At 33.2% G+C, this 23,219-nt stretch overlaps 1 protein-coding gene across 2 annotated transcripts in view; it reads left to right on the top strand.

The window, feature by feature from the left end:
* LOC119835922 overlaps positions 1 to 23,219 on the top strand; it is a 52,067-nt gene that overhangs the window by 23,990 nt on the left and 4,858 nt on the right. For both annotated transcript variants that reach the window (XM_038361051.1, XM_038361053.1), the window contains exons 4-21: positions 741 to 921; positions 1,399 to 1,523; positions 1,824 to 1,996; positions 2,405 to 2,566; positions 3,224 to 3,366; positions 3,751 to 4,131; positions 4,315 to 9,837; positions 10,037 to 12,133; positions 12,278 to 18,454; positions 18,525 to 18,776; positions 18,856 to 19,323; positions 19,600 to 19,772; positions 19,991 to 20,084; positions 20,519 to 21,149; positions 21,224 to 21,390; positions 21,779 to 21,988; positions 22,570 to 22,858; positions 23,034 to 23,166. In XM_038361051.1, the coding sequence (XP_038216979.1) occupies positions 741 to 921; positions 1,399 to 1,523; positions 1,824 to 1,996; positions 2,405 to 2,566; positions 3,224 to 3,366; positions 3,751 to 4,131; positions 4,315 to 9,837; positions 10,037 to 12,133; positions 12,278 to 18,454; positions 18,525 to 18,776; positions 18,856 to 19,323; positions 19,600 to 19,772; positions 19,991 to 20,084; positions 20,519 to 21,149; positions 21,224 to 21,390; positions 21,779 to 21,988; positions 22,570 to 22,858; positions 23,034 to 23,166 (17,379 nt within the window). The remainder of the gene's footprint in view (positions 1 to 740; positions 922 to 1,398; positions 1,524 to 1,823; positions 1,997 to 2,404; positions 2,567 to 3,223; positions 3,367 to 3,750; positions 4,132 to 4,314; positions 9,838 to 10,036; positions 12,134 to 12,277; positions 18,455 to 18,524; positions 18,777 to 18,855; positions 19,324 to 19,599; positions 19,773 to 19,990; positions 20,085 to 20,518; positions 21,150 to 21,223; positions 21,391 to 21,778; positions 21,989 to 22,569; positions 22,859 to 23,033; positions 23,167 to 23,219) is intronic.

Below are 23,219 nucleotides of genomic sequence, written 5' to 3'. Positions count from 1 at the left end.
ACTAGTACCAGACAGTCGATGATAATATCGACTATTGGGTGACATAAATAGGTATAAGATCATGCCAATTTTTGAGTAGTTGATCGTTCTTTATGAATTTGTTTAACTAGTGTTGATTTTAAACTTTTCAATAGAATAACAATATAAATAATAGATTAATTATCGTCTTGTTATTCTATTGTGCAACCTTTATATGATATTTAAGATAAACATGGTTAAAATACATATGATTCCTATTTCCTATATAACAAAGACTTGACGGTAAATAAGATAGCTGTCATGTGCACAAGAAAATTAAACTCAGTTCTCTTTAAATATATAAACTCAGAATTTGAGTCAAGATTACACTTTTAGAACCGACTTCTAAAAAAAGAGTATTTTTACATCATAACTTGTTTTTGATTGAACCGATTGTTATGATTTATTTGTTATTTCAAAACTGTTACCTCCCATGTAGTCCCATTTAAATTTGTTTCAAGTTCTGACAAATTAAATAAATAAATAAAAGCTATATAATATAACTAGCGGTCCGCCCCGGCTTCGCCCGTGGTACATATATAGCCTATAACCTTCCTCAACAAATGGGCTATTTAACACAGAAGGAATTTTTCAAATCGGATTACTAGTTCCTGAGATTAGTGCATAATGAACTCTTTAGCTTTACGATATTAGTATAGATTAATCATATAACGTTTTCCTTTCCATTTATACATACGCTATTAACACTTACAATATGACAGGTAACATGGTACCGCAACGAGAGGCGCTTGTTGGAAGCGGAGCGGATCGCTTTGGTTCGCGACGGTAATTTCTGGTGCGCCGATGTGGCGACTGTAAGCGCTGATGATGCTGGCCGGTGGACCTGCACTGCGGAGAACCTTGGTGGACGAGCCAGTTGCTCAGCGCATCTGAACGTCTTAGGTAATTAAATACAACGCTGAAACGATCAACTTTTTTGTGATAGAACAGACCATCCAGCTGGTAGGTCAAGTGGTGGCATATGGTCCCGCTCATTAACATTTGCAGAGGCAATGTTTCTGCAAACGTGTTGCCAGTTTTGTAGAAGAAAGGATTGAATTGAGGTAGTATTCATAACTTCCTAAGATTATGAACAGAATAACGGACTATGAATTAACGCAAATTATAATACGCATCCGTTAGGACAGGTAATCGCAACTGAATGATGCGTTATTGATTCTCGATATCAGGCGAACATAGACTAATGCTCACCATATATCAGATTCCTAGTAAATTTGGTGTTGTTTTCGAAGCCAGAACTAGCTAGCTTGACAGATATGTGACGGTATGTACATCCCAAAAATTTACAGATAACTATATTAGGTTTTATGCATAACTCTTACCAAAGGTGTGAGCAATGTATATTGTATTACGTTTCAGTCCCTAAAGCTTACAAACGTCCAGAGTTCGTAGAAGAACTTCGCGCCATCCTGACGGAGCAGGGAACAGTGTCGCTGGAGTGCAAAGTCGTGGGGGTTCCAACACCTGTGCTCAGGTGGTTTAAGGTAAGATGCGATATCTAAATCCAATACAGAATGTCTTTTTATATTTCATATTAATAACCAATTAATATATATAACATCTCCATTAGAAACTGACCAACAAAGTTATTAGATACCTCTGTACTTTGCAGGTTATGGAATGTTGAGCAAAGTTGTTAGCTTTAGTTACATATCCGCTACTGCAAAATTGCATTATCGGTAGTCCAAAATTACATTTAATTTCACTTAAGGAATGTCTGCTTTCTTTCTGTACTAGTTGACTTTGATTAACTCTTGTATTAAAGTTAAGATATAATTTTACAGGACAGCTGTGAAATAAAAGCAGGTGATGTGTTTGCGCTAACAGCAAACGCTGAGGATCCCACATCTCTCGGCACGTACACCTGCGAGGCGGTCAACTGCATGGGAAGGGCGTATTCTTCCTCCAAAGTGCATGTTATTGGTCGCGCTAAGGAGGGAGCTAGTCCGAGTTCAGGGTAAGTTATAAGGATTTTTAAGTCACCCCAAGCAAAAATTACGATAGTGTTATAATTTTTAGTTTTTAAAAGTGTTATGAGCAATATTTTAAATGATTTAAAAATAATAATTTTGTTCATATTCGATTTGGAGGCGGAATTCGAGCCTTCCAATTTCTTGCGGTATTGTGTCGAATGTTTTTGAATTTGTCCTAGCACAGTTTTAGCATAAATTACAATAGTAATATCACAATTCCATCACCACTTATTTTACTAACCGAAAGTATTTTACCCGTTTTTATTCATGTCTGCTATAAAGTATTATCTAACATACATTCGAAGATAATATAGTCCCAGGCTACTATATTTCTCCAGTAACAAAATAAAGATTGGCTCTTCAAAATCAAATAACAGCATATTTTTTCCCAGCGGTGTCACACCAGACCCTCCACCGATCTTCACTAAGGAACTGGAAGACCAGTTTGTGAGGATCTGCGACCCGTTAAATCTGAGCTGTCATATTGTAGTCCCACCTTGGCCGAGAAGCGTGGTGTGGTACAATAAAGAAGGGAAAATTGAAGGCAGTATGAAGTGAGTATCTGTTTTTGTATCATGGGGCAACGGAGCTGGTGGTTCGACTCATGGTAAGCGGTCACCATTGCCCATGAATATTCGCGACCTCTTCTAAAGTTAAGGAATAAGGAGAGGATTGACAACTTGAAATGAGGAATGGACTGGTAAGGAAAAGGAATCGAGCTTCCCTACTCACTGATGTAACACAGTAGCATGCTACTGTTTCACGCCGGTCCGGAGCTGGCCTAATTCGTGGGAAGCCACTCCCGAATACAATTTTTATTCTGAAAATATATTGAATTTCATTTATATGAAATCTGATTGCAATTTGCATGAACTAAATTATTACGCAAATACTACACGATAGAATTAATAACCAGTGTTTATTATAAATACAACATAAAAGTTTATTTTAATTTCATTCGTAGCATTGTATTCACAAAAAATTTAAACTTATTCATAAAAAATATTCAGGATTAATACTCGCTAAATAGCATAAAATAACTATTTATTAAACTCACATAATATTTATTCACTTTTGATTTTATGCGCTGCCTTGTCTTGTCAGCTATATTGTAGAAGTTTCAAACAAGTCGAATTTTTCTAAACTAGTATTGCTTTTAAAGTTATTAGATAAGATTCTAATTTTATATTCATATAAACAATCAAATTAAGGTACCACATCCAAGAAGATGGTGTGGGTGGATATCTCCTGGAAGTGTCCGGGGCAGAATGGGCAGATGAAGGCGAGTGGAAGTGCGTGGCCACGAGCGCTGGGGGCAGAGTGGGCATTTCCACCTGCAACGTCACTATGGACGGTGAGATGATAAGAAGTACCTTATTATTTTACTTTTAAATGATTAATGAACACACTACGTTCCTTCGATCCGGTATCAGTAGCGGGATCGCTGGCATTGTATCGTACGAAATAGCTGCCTCTTAAAAGATAATGTCTTTTTAATTTTCTCGGTTTTCTGATCGTCTCTTTACCGCTTGAATCCTTATAGAATTTTGTGTTATATGTATTTTTTTTATATTTAAAATTTTTTTAAATCTTTAAATTAAGAAAATAAAATGTTCATAATTGCAAAGTCGATCAGAAAAACGGTAAAGTATTATATAATTTTTATTTTGCTCATCGCATTTTGCTAGATGCATTCTAATAGTGCAATCGTTAATAGTGCGAATTCTAATCTTTCCAGTGCCTAAGAATTACAGGAAGCCACGTTTTATGGAAAACCTTCAAGCTGTATTAACAGAGGAGGGTCTAGTTTCATTCGAATGCAAAGTTGTCGGCTTTCCTACACCAGTACTGAGTTGGTTTAAAGATGGGCAAGAGTTGAAACCAGGAGACGTGTACCAACTAACGGGAACTAACTCTTTGGGATCTTACTGTTGTATAGCAAAGAACTGTATGGGCCAAGCTAGCAGTTCAGCGGAACTTACCGTCGAAGATATACAAAATCAATTAAACGAAGAAGAGAAACTGCAATTGTTTTCGAAGAACCAAGCACCTAAATTCTTACAAGGTTTAAAGAGTGTCGAAGTGAAAATAGATGAGCCATTCCGCTTTACAATCAAAGGTATTTATAAATATGTATATGTGTGTATGTATATAATATATTATGTATAATCCAGTATAGTACTTAAATTATGAATTGAGTAATCCTGATATCAGTTGAAGCTATAAAAAATTTTACTTGAAATCCTTTCTTACTTATTTATTTTCAAGTTATTTTTAAAAATGTATCTATCTTCATTTGCAGTTGCCATTCCACCTGAACCTACAGTATTATGGTATCGAGACGATCAACCTGTGGACGAATCGCCTCGTTGCCATCTCGGTACAGAAGACCGAGGTGTATTTTATTTAGATATAAAAAATTTAGAACTAATGGACCAAACCGAGTGGAAATGTGTTGCCATGAACGATTTTGGACATAGCGTGACGTCGTGCTTCTTAAAATTGATTATACCGAGGCATTTTAAGAAGCCACGGTTTCTAGAAAATCTCCAAGCTATTTTATCGGATGAGGGGGCTGTTAATTTAGAATGTAAAGTGATCGGTGTCCCGCAACCTGTGTTGAAGTGGTATAAGGACGGAGAAGAGCTTAAGCCAGGGGACATACATAGAATAATATCCGGACAAGATGGCACATGTTGTCTAGGCACTTACACTTGCGAAGCTCAAAATTGTATGGGAATTGCTGCCAGTTCTGCATCCCTTCTAGGTTTTGAAGATACTGTTAAAGCGAAAAATAAAAAAAAAGTGGAAGAACAAACGTTACAGCGAAATCTATCTCTAAGTACAATACACGAAGAAAGAACTTCGCAAATGTATGATACACCTGTAGGCGATATCACGTTGGATGATAAAGGAGAAATATCATTTTCATTTGATGGTAAAGAAGTATCAGTTTCACTATATGAAACGCCTGATTTAACCGAGGAAGAAGCATTGCAAATAGTTGAAATGTATGCAGACCAGCTTTCGGAAAATGTTACAGAACATAACGTTGTAGAACTTCCTCCTTTACGATTTGTTAAAGAAACTTCAACTTCTGGTAATCTTTTAATGGAGGCCATTATTATTGACGTCTCACCTGACTATTTTGTGAATCCAGAAGAAGATTTGAGGACTGACGCAGACATAGAAGATATATCTATAGCCGAAGAAAACGGTCATGCACATTTATCATTTGACCAAGATGTGGGAGAAGATTATTTAGAAAAAACAATGGCGATGCTATCAGAAGAAAAGTCTGATATACCTGTTAGAATACCAAGACGAAAGTCTGATTCACAGAAAAGCGCAGATGATTATTTCAGTTTGTCCAAAGATCCGTCATTATCCGAAGAAAAAAAAGATGATGACACCCAGATGTTATCAGAAAGTGCAAGTTTCGCCAGTGCACGAAGCGCTGAAAAGATAAATTCTCCTAAACCATCACAAGATGATGAAATTGTTACCCAAGAATCTTCTGATGTAACAAAAACAGTAATGCTTAGAGAAGAACATCGAAATAATGTACCTACAGAAGATATACCCGAACTCAAAGTTTCCATTGAATGTGGTCAAAACTTAACGACGGATGGAGTACCAGAGTCAGAAAACCTTATACCAATGAAGATGGGCGCACAACATCTTGAAAAGTTAAATCAAAATGTAACACAAATGAGTGCAATATTGTCAAGAATAATGAACAATATACAAGTAACAGAAAGGGATATAATTCTTAAATCACAGCTCATGTCTACAGCAGCTATAGCATCTAAAAGTCTGGAAATTATTAATAGTTTAATAACACCTTTGAATGAAATTCATAGTATAACGGATGCTATAAAGGAATCAATTTTAGAATCAGCTGAAATAAATAATAATTTATTTATAAAGCTTCCCGATTGTTTAAAAGAATTCCAAAAATCATTAACAATGGTTGAAAAATGCGTTGATGTGGGAAGTGATAAGACATTTATAAAGAACACCTGTATATCGGTGATTAAAAAATGTGATGAAGACATTACTAATTTTACTTCGAAAATTAAAGCCGTGGTTGAGGAAGATTTAACATTTATGGGCGATGAATTTGTTTCAGACATTTCTTCATCGACAAATGATATCCTGAATGTAATTAAAATTGCTAGGTCTACAATTGCCTCAAAATCAATTTTCGATGAAGCTCCTATAAAAGACGAGATGTCAGTAGATATTCAACATTTAAATGATACACAAAAAGCGATATATGATTTAAAAATACCACTAAACTCGTTATTAAATATTGTTGAAAATGCTTTAAAAAGCATTGTCATTAATTCTATAGATATAAACGATGCCGAAGTTATATTGATTAATATGTCGGCATCTATTCAAGACTTACAAACTGCTTTGGAGCATATTGAACTTCTTTCGGTCGAGGAATCAAACTCTACATTACAGAAGTATAATACAAATATAATTGAAACCGTTATGGGTTCTGTTTTGAAATTGCGAACGTCATTTGAAAGCTTGTCAATGGAAAAAGAAAAGAGAGATGATAGAGAAGAGCTTAAAAATGATTTGCAATTGATAAAAGTAAATCTTAATGAAATTTCTGCTCATGTTGATCAGATCGAAAACAAGATTGGCACTTTTGATGTATTACATGGTGATAATAAATTAGAAGTACTACAAAAAATGGCGCACATACTTATATCATTAGAAAATAGTTTACCCACATTATATTTACTACCTCATGTCCAAAATACAATGACTTTATTTCACAAATACTTAACAAAGGCGTTAGAAAATGTTATCGAAAGTAATGAAACCGCCAAGTACTTGACATTAGTAAGAATCTGTGATGCTGTTAATAGAATCAATGCGTCTATTAAAAATATTGAATCAAGTAAATTATTATCATTAGCTAGTATTGGCAATAACTTTTGTATTATAGAGGACATAGTAAAAAATAATGACTTGCGTCCAGATTTAAATAATGAAATAATACTTATTGTAAATCAATATTTCAATGATATCCAAAATATAATAACATATACTGAGGATGAGAATGTCAAAATAGATTTTGAAAGTGCCAAAGATATATCTAATAATTCAAGCTACGGAGAATCAAAAGCAGTTATTGTTATGCATCAAATAGAACAGGCCATAGCTGTGATACAAAAAATAATTCCAGAAGAAGCTACGTCTAATATAAATACTATTTATCCTACACTAGAAAGTATTTGTCCTATATTAGAAGATCTAAAGTATAGTATCGCATCTTTTAAAGAAAACGAACAGGAACATAATTCGCATTTATCAGATATGTCAGAACATGAAATAGTAGAAATGTTTGGTAAGCCATTACAAGATCTCCGTGAGAACATTACAATATTGCACACGTTACTTTTAGAATCTGCCGAAGATTCAAAAACAAAGAACGAAATAATGGCCATGGTTGCTGAACCATTACATGAATTGCATAATACCTTACAGATAATGCAAGAGAATGTTATTTCACAATATGAAAGCCTATCATCTTTGCATGCAAATATTGATGTTGCATCAACTGCGCAGATTCTTGAAAATTGCTTTTTAATTGTCCAAGAGCAACATGATTTAGAACCTGTTGAAGAAATTTCAACATTAGAAGATATATCTGGCATTAAAACAACAGCTGAATCAATTTTATCTGATCACTTAATACAACCAACAGAAAATAAGGTAAATGTAGAACTAGCTTTAGAAACACCCACTCCGAAATCAGAAGTTTTGAAGATATTAAAAGTATTACATGAAACCCTTAGTGAATTAGAGAGTTCGGAAGTAATCAAGGTAATTGAAAAATTATCGGAAATTAATGAACTTGTTTTTCTCAAAAATGTTCCTGAAAGTATTCTTCAGTTAAATCGTGAAATTCAAACATTATTACCACCCAGTATACGAGAAGAGAATACTACTATTTGTAATGTCAACTTAGATTCTCTAACAACAATATCACAAACTTTGGATAATTGGTTGACTGTAATAGAAAGCCACGAAATATCGAAATACCAAGATATTTTACAAGTATCACCAGATAAAATTCAGCTTGTTTCGAATAGTATATCAGATTTAAAAATAAATTTATCTAAATTAAACAATGTTATTGACGACAGACCAAATAAAGACCTACAAGTAGCAATAAATGCAAATTATTTTAACAAATTGGGTGAAAATTACAAAATGTGTCTTAAAGACGCAGTTGAATTGAATTTAGTAGAATATTTTTATGTTGATGATTTAAAAAGCTTAGAAAATTCAGTTGAAAACTTTTTGAAAGCCGTAAATGCACCTGACGCCACTGATAATGATAACAATATGAGAATGGTGTCAGAGAAGCTTTACGAAGATATTTTAAAAGTTCAAGATGAACTTATTTTCTATGCAGTTCAACCATTACAAACAGCTAAACAAGATTATGAAATTCTTAATATTGTTAATGAATTGGCTAATAATTTGACAGTTATACAGCCACATGTGACCGATGTTTCAAAAATGTTTGATATCGATTATGATGTATATCAACACTGTGATATTTTAAAAGAAACAGACTCTTTGAAAGATATGGAAGACGTTATAAAGACTAGTATAGAGTTTTTTAAAGACCCAGCCAAAGAAACACCAATATCATCAGATTTAAAAAAAGTGGAATTATTATTTGAAAATTGCAAAAGCAGTTTCTCCGTTTTACGTTGTTTACTAAATCAGCGTCCTAGTCAGAAAAAAATTATTCGTTTGGTTCAAGAATTTTCCGTACTTCAAAATAATATAATTGATTTTAAAAACATTAAAAATGATCTTAATTTATCTCAAGATATACAAACGTGTTTGGATAATTTCTTGATTCAAACAGAAAAAAGCATTCAAAATATCAAAACATCCTTAATTAAAATTGTGTCTTCGGTGTCGAAAACATTATTTAAGAAACCGTTAGGAAATATTAAAGAAACGTTAGAATGTATCTCGAAATTTTCTTTAGAAAGCAGTCTAAAAGAATCACATGAAGTCATCCAAACTTTCAAAAACATTCTTCATGTTGCGCATACACATATGATTAACTTAGAAGAAGATGTTTTACAAGAAATTCAAAACGAGTATTCCTCTTATAAAAAAGACAAAGAACAAGACTTATTAATAGAAAGCATATCCAACTTTATGGACTTGCTGGAAATACAGAAAGCTACTACCACAAATGAAGATGTGAAAATAATTTTAAATAAGATGTTAATTTGCATTCGCAAACACCAAGACTATAAAATCGCTACAGGAACAGTTAAAAAAATGATTCTATTGAAATGTTTGTCTGATTGTTCCACGTTTATGAATCAATTAATTGAACACGAAAGCAATAAGTTGCTAACCAAATTGAATGATAATGAGTCTGTAAAAAATGCCTTATGTCTATTGATGCAACCATTAGATAATTTGCACTTAGAATTGAATAAATTAAAAGAAACAAAGTTATTGGAACCTTTGGTTCCGATTGTTCCGGCAGATACATTTAACTTGTGTGTACAAACAATAAATCAAATTGGTCAGGCAATCGATGAATACACAACTTCTAATAGTGCTGAGTTTGACGATGAAGATTTAGCTAAGAAAATCGATGATAAGCTAGATTCAATTCAGGAAATTGTACATACTCTGCAAAGTACACATGGTTCTGCTTACTTAGCTGATGTTTTCACAGCCGTAGAAAACACAAAAGAATGCATAAGCAGACTTAGTCAGAATAAAAAAATGGGTATTGAACACAAAGTCCCTAAAGGTTAGTTCATTTTTTAATATATTTTATTAAAACTTTAATAAAATCAATTTGAATTGTAAGTTTAATTTTGAATTGTAACTACGCTACTAAAGGTTAATAAATATAAAATCTATTGTATTCATACTTTTTGGAGTGTATACCAAGTTGTATAGCTTAAATTTATTAATTTAATTTAAGTTTTATATTTTATGTTTTACAGAAAAAACAGAGGCACTTCTACAGCATATGGAACAATATATAGAAATAACTGAGATAATAGAAGAAATATCAGCAATAATAAATGTGAGTGACGTTAAAGAAGCAAAAAAAATTGCACAAGAACTAAGAGAAAGTATAGCTTCTTCTGAAATAATACCTGATACAGCTACAGCACAAGTTAAGTATCACATTGTAACCGAAGACCAAGAAAATTTAGTACAGCAGTTACAAAAATCATTACTTGAAATTCAAGAACAAGCAAGTGAGAGTAGTCATGACCTGTCTGGCCATAACAAGGATGTGAAACAACAAGTCATTGAAGTAATTAGTCAGTTACAAGAAGATTTAAATGTTATTACGAATGTGCAGGCACCGATAGAATTTTCTGATAAAAAAATGGCTGCAAAAGAATCAAATAAAATAGAAAACCTTGATTCGGTTTCCATGTTATATCCAGAAGAAAAATGTTCTGGTATGCAAAATGATGATGTCATTGACACCGACGAAATGCGATCTCATGGTGATATGCCTGAATCAAACGTACCTCAAAACAATCAAGCAATTCATCTAGAAAATACTACATTAATCGTTACAGACTCTACAGAGAGTTTTGAAGTTATTCCAGTAATCCACGGTAAACAGTTATCAAACATATCCGAAATAGTAAGTGAAGGACACAAAGCCATTGAACTGTCCACTGAATCTCAGAGTGATGAATACAAAGCAAACATTGCTGTTCATCAAATAGAAGAAGCAATCATTGCGATAAATAACATTGATTTCGAAGAAGCTTCAATTCATTCTAATGAAATACTTCCCGTATTTGACAGCATTTGCCCCATTTTAGAAGAACTAAAATGCAATATTGCATCTTTACAGCATAATTCCTTAACTGATGAATTAAATACATCTGTCATGTCAGATTTTGATGTAGAACAATTTTTCATCAAGCCGCTTTGTAAACTACATGAAAATATAATCGTTTTAAATCAAGTATTGATGGATTCAGTAAAAGATTCGGTAGAAAATATAAATGAAGCTACAGGAGTTTTCGCAAAACCCCTTCAGGAATTGCATAATACATTAGAAATATTGCAAGAAAATGTCATATCACAATATGAAAGTTTGTCATCGTTGCACGAAAATGTAAATATTGCCACAACAACACAAATTCTACAAAGTTGTTGTTTATTAGTACAAGAGCAACATGAAGTTGAAGCAGTTGAGGATATTTCTACTTTAGATGAACTTTCAGCTTTGAAAACTACAGCTGATTCAATTTCCTCCGAAGTATTAGGAATAGCAGAAGAGGCAATGGCAATTACAATGGAGTGTGGAGATATAGATAAAGTACATGAAGATAATGAAAATAAACAGCAAACCTACTCAAGTTCCATGGACTACATTGATAACCAAATTCATAAGGATGTTTCACTTGAAACCAAGACTAATATTGAACTACTTGAAAAACATGACACAGAACAAGATGACATTTTGAAATCTCTCGTCAATGACCAATGTAAATATACAGATGAATCTCTATGTGAACCGAGTGTACCAGAATGTACCATTTTACATGGCGATACAACTTTAGAAGAAAATAAGGAGAATGCGAAATTAGAAATTGAGTCAAATGACGTTGAAGATACTAATTTAAAAATACCAACAGAAGTAAAGATGGATTCCATGCAGCAAGAAGTAGATGTTATGGCAGATAAAGAAAACACTGAGCAAAACTATGCTGTGAATCCTAATACTACCTTGCACGATGTTACACTTGAGATTTGCAACTTAGTTTCCGAACAAAGTCATGAAATATCTGAAGATATAAGAAAATATGAACTACCTGACAATAAAATAGACAGTCCCAATGAAGAAATTGTAACGGTAGAGCAACCAAATCTTGTAATTGAAAGTAAGCTAAAAGATGAATATGAAATATCTACTGATGCATCTTCTCCTACAAAAATCGTACATGAAATTATTGATGTTAATACAAATCAGACTGAAAATGATGCTACAGAAATATCAGAGAATATAGACGCCTCCTTAAATGTAAATGAATTTGATACAATTAACCTTAATTTAGGCGAATCAGGTAAGCAACGCTTTTTTATCATCAAAGTCATGTATGTAATCTTACTTAGGTTTTTTTTGTAAAAAACAGGAGTAATCATTACTTAGCAATTTTGTTTATAAATAAATGAATACATATTGATAATATCTTTAAATATTTTTACAGAAACGTTCCAACCTACTACTATACAATATGAAGAAGTAATACAGAATATGGAAACGTTACTAGTTGAACTCAAACATAATTTAGATCTAAGTACTATAAGCATAGTAGATAATGCTGATCTGTTACAAAATTTATTGGATGAATTTCAAATTGAAGTGATAAAACTTAAAAGTGAGAATAATACCGAAGTAAACGATGCTCTCACGGAGACTCTAAATGATTTAGAGTGTAGTGTGAGAAGTGTTCAGCTTCAAGTAAGTGAGAAGAGTCCACCAGAACATATAATAGAAGCTAGTGCAACATTACAATTGTTGGTTTCTACGATAAAAGATGTTTTACATGCTACGGCAAGCAGTGAGATAGTAGAAGTAAATGATAAAAATATACTACAAGACTGTGTAGGTGAAACTGAAAATACAATAATATTATTGGATAAAGTTTCAGATACAAAAAAAGATGAAGAAGATATTTTAAATATAATCAAGAGCCTCAACTCAATCAGAGATACAATTAAAGAGACAAAACAAAGTTTTTCAGTCGATGAAAATACTTTAATTGATAAAGGTATAGATATTTTACAAAACCTAGAAATTATTGAAAATCAATTATTTGCAATTGAAAATGAAATAGATAAAGTAAAAAACGTTGACATAACCACGAGAGATACTATTATAACTGCTATACATTCAGTTTACAGTAGTATTTCAAACATGAGGGGTACGATAACCAGTATTCAAAAACGATACATTTATCAAAATTTTGGAAAACCTTCTGAAAACATTCTCAATGCCATAAAGAACATTAATAATTTAAGCAAATTAGATAAAAAACATAATTGGATAGAGGTTAGCAAATACCTTCGAAAGACACTCAATCATTTTGAAGATGTGAAATTTTACATAAATCTCGATAAAACCGCTAGATTACCCAGTGACGCGACGCTTACGAAAGTTGTACTCAATGAATTAAAAATACTTATAACAGATATTATACTCTCAAATATAATTGAATTAAATATACCTCTGGTTAATGAAGTTAATGGATTAATAATAAAAGTTAGTGAAAAAATTGATAAAATAGCTAATCAGTCAATTTTAGAAGTTAAAGATAAAATACCCATTTTCAAAGAAATATCTTCCGAAGTTTTTGAAGTTTCAAAAAGCCTAAAACAATATTACGAATCTCATTTTACTGAAGGTATACCTGCATCCAACGTAAGTAACAACGATATTTTGTCAAAAACAGAGCACGCATTAATACTATCGGATGTATTAGAAAAAAAAGAGGTGAGGTTGGAAGAAAATAAAGAAAAGGAAATTGCAGAACCATTAATATCAGGAAATCTGAATGAAAATTCAATGAGTGAATCTGACGGCGAACAACACTTAAGAGAAAATGTTCAACCTTTTATCGTTAGTCTTATTGACGAAGCCATAGATAAAGTGAAGAACTCAATGGATTCAGTTAAAACTGGAGTTAATTTAAACTCAATTTCTCGTTTAGATTTAATGGATCAAAATAATGAAGAAAGAAATATACGACCGTTAGATCCAGAAAATGAAATTCTTAAAATTTCAGAAGTTACAGAATTGCAGGATATTGTAAGTAATGATGCAGAAAATGAAGATAATAAAATAACGATTGAAATGGTAAGTTCAGATTCAACGTTGAATACTCAAAGGAATGAAAATGAACAAACGATCCAATTAAGAATGAAAGAAGATACATATGAAATTGAGGAAAATAATAATTTACGTAATGACGAACAAAATATTGATAAAGCTGTCGAAATAAAACAAATAACTGTTGATGAAACTAATATACCTAGTCAAAGTTTAGTAAGCGAAAGTAACGAATCAGCACCAACTTTTATTAATTTAGATAAACAGGAAAGTGATAATAATCAACAGAACAATTTACCATCCGAACAAAATAAAAACGGGATGAAAACTATCACAGATCCTTTAAAAAACGAAAGTATAAAAAATGTCGATGAGAAAGTCGATACAAGCATGAAAGATAAATACAGTAGCTGTGAAACACATGAAGAAGAAAAAAATACATTGACAGAAGAAAATCTACACGATCTCCTGTTAACATCAGAAGTTATATTGGAACCCGAAGAAAAAAATCCTATTGATACAATTCAAAGCGTAACAGTTGATGATATAGAATCAAGCCAATCTGTCGAAGTAAGTGTAAACAAGGATATTGACGGCACAGATAAACAAATTAAGAATAAAATTGATCTCTTGGTTATTGATGAAGCACCTCAAAATAGTACGTTATTGAATAACAGTGAAGATGAAAACATGACTATTGGTAATGTGAAATTAAATGAACAAGAAAATATTAATAAAGATGATGAATTCGTTCATACTGATGAACAAACTCATGACATACATTTATCCATCGAAAATGAATTAGATGTAAATGATAAAACTAGTGCAATTGATTTTCGGCCAAATACAGAAATAGATATTAAAGAAATAAATTTAAGTAAAGAAAACCAAAATGGTGTAGAAACAACAACAAAAACAACTGATAGCAGAATCATAAAGGACAACATTTTACAAGAAAATGACAAAGAAAATTTGAAAGACGTATCTGATGCTCATTCAAAAGATGTAGCAGAATCTACCAAAGAACTTGATGAGTTGCCTTCCTCTTTAGCGCCAGAAGGAAAAAAACACTTAGATATTTCTCAAGCACAAATAACTGATGAAAATGTAGCATTTATCAAGTCCAGTACTATTATTAGTACTGACACCGATGGTCTGAAGAAGGAGTGCGACAGTGACCTATTATCAACCGATACTCAACATGAACAAATCCAAATAATATCAGAAGAAAATGAATACGAAGAAATATCTGACAAAATTGTTTGTAGTAGTAAATTACAACATGAAGAAGAAACAAATTTAAATCTTAGTCGACATCAAGAAGTTCAAAAAGTTTCAGGAAATCAAAACATTCAACTATCTGCTCAACCTGAATTCACAGATGAACGTAATATTGAATCAATTTGTCCTGAAATATCAGACATACATACAAGAAATATTAAAACTGATTCTACAGATGATATGACTAACCACGAAATGTTAAATAATAATAAATGTATAGAATCAACAATTCAAGACCCAAAATATGATGAAAATACAAAAACCATAGTTGTAACCGATGTCTTAGTAACTGAGTTATCAAATTTAAAGCAAACAACACCCGATGTAGAAGTTATCTGTGATTTGGAAAACCCTCGTGAAGAAAGTGTCATAAATAATACAATTTATGCAAACACCAAAGAGAAAGATTTGATGGAAGAGTCACATGCAATAGATTATCCTGAGGATATTTTTGATGCTACAATAGAGACAACAAGTTCTATTACAAATATTAAGGATCAGAAGACTAGTATGAAAACGGTTAAAATGAGCAATGAAGAAATGGAATTTGAAAAAAGTCAAAGAAAGGAAAAGGAATCTGAAAATGGGAACAACAGCGTTAATAAGATAAATGACTCAATTGATGTAAATAACATGTATGGTGAAACATTACCACAAAACATATTGAAAGCAGATGAAGATAAGTCAAACATAACTGATGCTGATAACGTTTTAGCTGCAATAAACAGAGAAAAAGAAAAGAGCATCGAATTACAAGTTAAAAAAAAAGAAGATGAAAATTTAAAAGATACGTCATCTGGTTCTAACATTCATCTTCGAGATGTGGATATGCAATCCGAGTTAAAACAAAATGATGATAGTAATAAAACTGAAGATCATTTAGAAGAAACATTAAAAGATCATAAATTTAAACGAGGCAAAGAAAAGACCGAAGTAGCAATCGATGCTCATAGTGTTTTGACTGCAGCAAATAAAGAAAAAGAAAACATTATTGAATTACAAGCTGATGAAACTGAAGATAAAACTTTAAAAGCTGCCTCATCTGATCATAACAACAAAACTGGAATTCAAGAATTGTCTCATTTGGAAGAAACAATTAATGATAATAAACTTAAACAAGATAAAGACAATGCCAATAAAACGAATGATGCTGATGAAGTTTTTTCTGTAACAAATAACGAAAAAGAAAACCTGAGTGAATTACAAGTTAAAGCTGAACATGAAACTTTAAAAATTGCGTCACAAGAAGATACTTTTGTCGACGGTACTACAGCTATGGATTTGCAATATCAAAAAGTATTACAACAAGATGATGATACTAATAGAACTAGTAATGGTTCAACTATGGTTGAGGGTCACGAATTATCTCATGTACAGGAAACACTAAAAAGTGATAATTCGGAAGCAGATATAAACAAGATAGAAAAAACTTACGATGCTGATGGTGTTTTAACTGCGACAAATAAGGAAAAAGAAAACATGATCCCACTACGCATTCACGCATCTGAAGAAGAAACTGCAAAAATCGAGTCACAAGAAGATGTTGCTCAGGTCAACACTATAGCTGTGAATGTGCAATCTCAAATAGATTTGCAACAACATGAAAATGATAATAAAGCTGACGATCAAGACTTAACATCTCATTCAAAAGAAAATCAGATAATTGAATCTCTACAAAATAAAATATCGAGTACAGACCAAGATACCACATCACGTAATAGCTCACATGAAGCACAAAAAATAGATGAAGAAATTAACAAACCTATAAAACAAAGTGGTGATAATCAAAAGACTGACAACGAAAACTTAAAAACTAAAACAAAACCAAAAGACAAACGAAAAGGTAGAGACAAAAAAGACGGAACGGTTAAAGAAATTAATGAAAATGTAATTAAGAAAGACAGCATCGATCCTAATCAGGATTCAGAAAGTGTAGTTACTAGTAAATTTTTAAACAACAATGATACAGATAATGTACTTAAAGATATTCCGAACTCTGAAAAGGTGGAATTAAAAGAGACACATAAAATAAATAATTCTGTTACAGAAGACCAAACAAATTTGGTCAAAAACCCCGACGATAATAACGTTGTATCATTAAATGAAAATCAGACATTAGAAATGGAAAAGCAAGAATATTCCAGTGATAAAAACAAAGTTACCATTGAACAAAAGGCTGAAGAAAGTATTGAAGTAGCAGTGGAACTCAAAAATGAAAAAAATGAAACAGAAAAGGATGATGGAAAAAATAAATCTAAGAGCGACAAAAAGAGATCATCGTTAGAGAAAAAAGATAACCAAAAGAAATTAAAATTAAAACAAAAAGAAGTAGTTTCACCAATTGAGACACAAAATAATATTAATGATTCAAAAACAGACAATGACAGTTCTCAAATGATATCATGCCAATATAAAAATGAAACGTATGAACAAAAAAATACAGAAGAAAAAGGGAAAAATTATGAGGTAAAAGAAATAGATATTTGTGAACAGAACCAACGTTCGAGAGAAATCAAACAAAATGCAGGTGAAACATTCGTTATGGCCGATATATGCCAGATGCATGCCAGATCTAACGAAGATGACCAAACTTCTTTTATAGATAATCAGAAATATGTTATCAGAGACAAACCTATATTCAATGAACCAAATTTAGTAGATCCAAGTATGGAATTTAGCAGACCGCCTACTTATGTGGGAAAGCCGTACGATTCTGACAATAATAAATTACTACCAGAAGTCAATACATACAGCTCGACCTCGAAGGTGTTCTATAAAGCACAAAGTCTTGTTAGAGACCACCAATTAAGATCACCTAGTATCATGGATAATGATAATAAATCGGATTCAAGAGATAAATCTGAAATGCGTTTAAAATCAAAAGCCATGAGTGAAACGAGAACTGTTTCTGAGAAACGGGTTGGATCTTCGCGAGACTTAAAGAGAAAACCTGTATTTTCAACACATTTGACAAATAGAACTGCTGTGGAAGGATCGAGAGTAAAACTCACTTGCAGTGTCCTCTCTTCGACTGAACCTGTATTGAAGTGGTACAAAAATGGAGTTCCACTAGATGATAAACAAAAATATAAAATAAAATTTACTGATGGACTTATAACAATGGAATTGCTTAATGCAATTCCAAGTGATTCTGGCGACTATAGTTGTACAGTTGAAAATGAGCACGGATCTGTAACTACTTCTGCAAAATTAAAAGTTTATCCGAGTTTCGAGCCTTCACCCATACCACCAACATTTACACGTTCAATACGAGGTAAGGATTTTTCATGCAAACGAATTACATCAAAAATATTAATTACATTTAATACATTTACTATTTTCAGACGTCTATCATTTTGCTGAGAATGAACTTGTTCTGGAATGCCGAATAAGGGGCCAACCCCTTCCTACGATTACATGGATCAAGGATAACCAGCCTATAGGTGCTGATTCACGATTTGAAGCCGCATATTTAGCAGATGGCTTGTGTAGACTCACTATCAGTAATCCAACCGCGGAAGACAGTGGAACGTACACATGCAAAGCTGAAAGCTCTATGTGGACCGATCAGATAACGCATGTGGTACAATTTTCTGGTATGATTTTTTTTTTTAATTTGACACGACATCCTTAATACCAGTTACAACAATTACTAATTAATGTATTTTTGTGCAGGTAAGGAAAGCCGTGTTAGTCCGCATTTATCAAATGTTGATAAGTCACGCCACATTCCAGACACACGTCGACCCCACTTTACAAATGTTTTAAGTGATTATAAAGTAGTGAAGGGCGGTACTATAGGTTTGCAAGTAGAAATAGGCGGTGCACCAACAAGAGTAGAATGGCTACGGGAAGGCTCATGTGTAACAGAACTTTATAGAAACGCACAGACTTTTGTCGATCATGGAATATATACACTAGCCTTATCCGATGTGACTGAAAAACATTCCGGATTGTACACGTGTAGAGCGTGGAGTACTCATGGAAACGTGGACATGAATGCGGATATAACAGTGGTTCAGCCGAGCGAGGTGGAAGGGAAACCCGCTGTCATAGTCAGCCGACCCGCAAAAGACGTACTGATTTCTATAGGAGAAGACATAAACATTTCATTCAGAGTTCAAGGAGAGCCTAGACCCAAAGGTATTTAAAAATATTAGTAATATAAAGCTAAGCTAGAAAGTAGTTAAAGCTGAGTGACGATTACATTTTAACTTCATTGTTAATTTTAAAATTCAATGAACATACATATACTTTATTAATAACTGAACCTCCAATTAAATTTTGGAAAAACCTTTCACATCTTCTAAGCTTTTTTTTAATATTATAGTTTACCATCGCCCAAAACTTTAAGCATTCTGTCGCCTTAAGATCTTGTAGTTTGAACAGTATCATTTACTTACACTTTTAATTTCTCAGTTATGTTCATGAAGGGAATCCGTGACATAACAAACAGTCAACGTGTCTGCAAAATGACGTCCGATGATTACGTCAAGTTTACCTTAAAGAGGTCGGTAATATCCGACGCGGGAACTTACTGTGTCCTAGCAAGGAATGCGTATGGTTGTGACAGAGCGTTCATAACAGTAGTTGTAAGTATTTTCAGGTCAATTTATATAAATATAATAGTAAGTCGTCTGGTGTTATGAATATTTCCTGTGATGTGTTCGTACAATTCATAATATAAGGGAAAATGAGAGGAATTGTAAATGAGCTTTAAACTTATGGTACCAAATTCTGCTTTCGTTAAATTAAAGTATACATACATTTATTTCTGTTAAATATATTACTAATTAAAATTATATCACAGGTAAGACAACGTGCATCTTCTGAAAACCTCATATCCGATTGGACTTACCCCATGGACGATCAAGCAATTGTTGCATCTGATCGAAAATATAAGTGTAAGTAATATTTACATACTGCATAATTTTTACACAAAATGTGTAACCAAAGACGTTTATCACAAATTTCATACTAAGACTACATTAAATGAATAAGCAGTTAATTAGACTACAAAAGAACATACAAATATTATTCACCTTCGGATTGGATGAGTGACAACAGGGATAGATATAATATACTTCTTGACACTGTCATTTGAATTAAATTCGTTAAATAAATGAACATAAAATTGTCTTTCACTTTCCAAGCTTGAAGATAAAGAATTGCATACACTGATAAAATGCGAGATTGTCCAACACTTTTATAAATTACAGTTTTATAAATATTTCTCTAATAACTATTATATGTGATATGTGATGTCTGTTTTGTCTTGGCATCGCACCAAACATATTTAAGGTCAATGGAGCGCCAATAGATTATATTTCTTTTGTAGCCGTGCCCGGACGCATACCAGGAGAGCCGAGTGCAGTAGACGGTGGCAACAATTGGTTGACCCTTGCGTGGCCTAAGCCAGATCCTAATGCCGCGGCGCCAGTCCTAGCTTACAGAGTAGATTCTTGGCTCCTTGGTAAAGACGGAGGAGCTCGTTGGGTGGAAATGGGGATAACACCTCGAAACACTTTCGATGCTTTCAATTTAAAGCAAGGCGAAGAATATCACTTCAGAGTTACCCCAAGGAACAGATACGGATGGGGCGAACCGGTGCAGACAACTGTTCCAGTCGGAGTGGGCATATCTGGTGACAGACCAGAGTTTATCGACATCCTGCCTGGATTACTGAAAGTATTAGTTGGTGAAACTGCTAATTTAAGTTGCAGTTTCAAAGGAAAACCAACACCAGAAATAGTGTGGATGAAGAACGGTCATGAGATTGAAGAAACGAACAGACTTCGAAGCTTACAAAGTGGGAATGTTTGTTCGTTAAAAATTCAAGATGTGAAAATTGAAGATGAGGGTCGCTATAGTTGTGAAGCGACCAACGTCCACGGTCGCGCCTCAACTTACGCGAGAATGACTGTTATAACTGATAGACAGATATGGGAGGCTGATGCGAAACTTAAAAGGTAAATATATTAAAAGTTTTTTTTCATAATTTTACTTATCATATCATAAAATATGTAATAAATGTTACTTGCAGGGAAAGGTCAGCAGATGCGGAAGGTGAATACCCTCCTCAGTTCACAATGCGTCTGAGAGACAGACGTGTACAGGCGACATACCCAGTTCGTTTGACTTGCCAAGTTATTGGTAGTCCGGCGCCAAATGTTACTTGGTTCAAAGATGGTCAGGAAGTGGTACTCGACAGTAAGTTTCTTATATATTTTACTACAATAACAAGATATAAATAAAAATATTTGCATAGGTCATAAAATATCGAATAAAACAGTATTATCCAAGTGCAGATATATAAATAGATATGTTGGCACGATATATGTTTACAAATCAATTATGTCAACTACTAGCAACAAAGCGTCAACAATTCAATAAAATGTATTTTTGTACCTGATGCCAAAATTACTCCTACTGCACAATTTTTATTTACAATTTTCATGTCATCTTGTTCCAAATTTTCAGAAGAAAAATGGAATTGATAATTTATTTTCTAGTTTATGACTGTGTTTTTAAATCCGAGATATCGTATTTTAGATAACTTAAAACCTTTTTCTGTTTTACACTTTCAATATATTTGAAGGTCGACGAGTAAAATACCAAGACGAACATTTCCACACATTGGAGATTGCTCCCACCACACTAGACGATGGTGGTGTGTATGAAGCATTGGCCAGGAATGGCAGCGGAGCTATCAGCTGTCGCTGCAGTCTTGTTGTTGATAAGGGTATTAGAGCATATGTCGCTCCAGACTTCTGCTGTGGTCTGGAACCTTCTTATCGGCTGAATGAAGGTAGGATATTTATCTTTAAGCAATTTATAATCCCAAGTTGTGTGGCCGATGTATATATTGGCTTAAGTAGTGTCAGTTATACATCAGTCAATAATGTTATCATTTCGGCAAGTTAATAAATTACTGGCTTCCTAGTTGATTATCCTTTTTATTTCTAGTTTCACTTAATAATCGCGCCAATTTTTTCACACAAGCTTATTACTAACTCGGAAAAAAATAATTGAATACACCCAATCATGAAATTTAGAAAATTTGTCGTGACGAAATTGATTTTTTCAATAATTTTAAGATGTAAAAAACTAGATTTATTGATCATCTGACTTAAATTTCTGTGACAATAAACAACCCACTTACGATAAATGTGCACATCACAATTCTTACTCAAAGGCAAGTGAGATCTGACACGATATATTTCCGGGTATAGAGAGTTGGCAGAACACACGTGACTTCTTTCGAATTTGAATATCTGCATATAAAATGCTCTATCACTGGAAACTTCGATTAATATGCGGATCCGACTGCCAATAAGAACGATGTCTTATTTTGCTTAATAACTTTACCACGTAATTATCCGGTTTCAGGAGAGGAACTTCGTATTTCCGCAATAGTAGAAGCGTATCCCTCAGTGGGTGTGACTTGGTACAGAGATGGGGTCCGCCTCAGACCAAGTCGTAAAACGGTCATGACTCTGAATAGGGACGGGCAAATAGAACTAGCTCTGGCCTCCGTCACTTCTCGCGATGCTGGAGTGTATACTTGCACGGCCTCTAATGAAGTGGGACAAGCCTCTACATCCGGTAAAGTGGAAATCGTGACGGGAGACCGGCAGGATCAAAGGTCGCTGCCAACTGTCATTTGTCCGGATGTTCCGTGAGTGATTTGATGATGATGATGATTGACTATTTGATTAAATTTGTATTTTTAATATTAGAACATTACGTAAAATATCAATAAGTTGTAAACAAACAAAAGGCTGTTAAAATCAACGTTATCCATTTAAAAAAATATGAATAAAAGAATTAATTTTATTTCGTTATTTGTGCAGGTACTCAAAGGAACCGATGTTCTTAAAAAAGCCCAGGTCCACAGAAGCTCATGAAGGAGACACAGTCATAATAGAGTGCGAAGTTATAGGCGATCCCACTCCTGATGTGTATTGGTTGCGTGATTTCTTGAAGGTATATTAAAGTTACTTTATGATATATCATATAATTAACAGTCTAGCCAATAA

Source organism: Zerene cesonia, chromosome Z (assembly GCF_012273895.1).
Source record: "Zerene cesonia ecotype Mississippi chromosome Z, Zerene_cesonia_1.1, whole genome shotgun sequence".
NCBI lineage: Eukaryota > Metazoa > Arthropoda > Insecta > Lepidoptera > Pieridae > Zerene > Zerene cesonia.
Note: the sequence above shows the minus strand (reverse complement) of the source record. Positions and strands in the feature narration are given on the sequence as shown.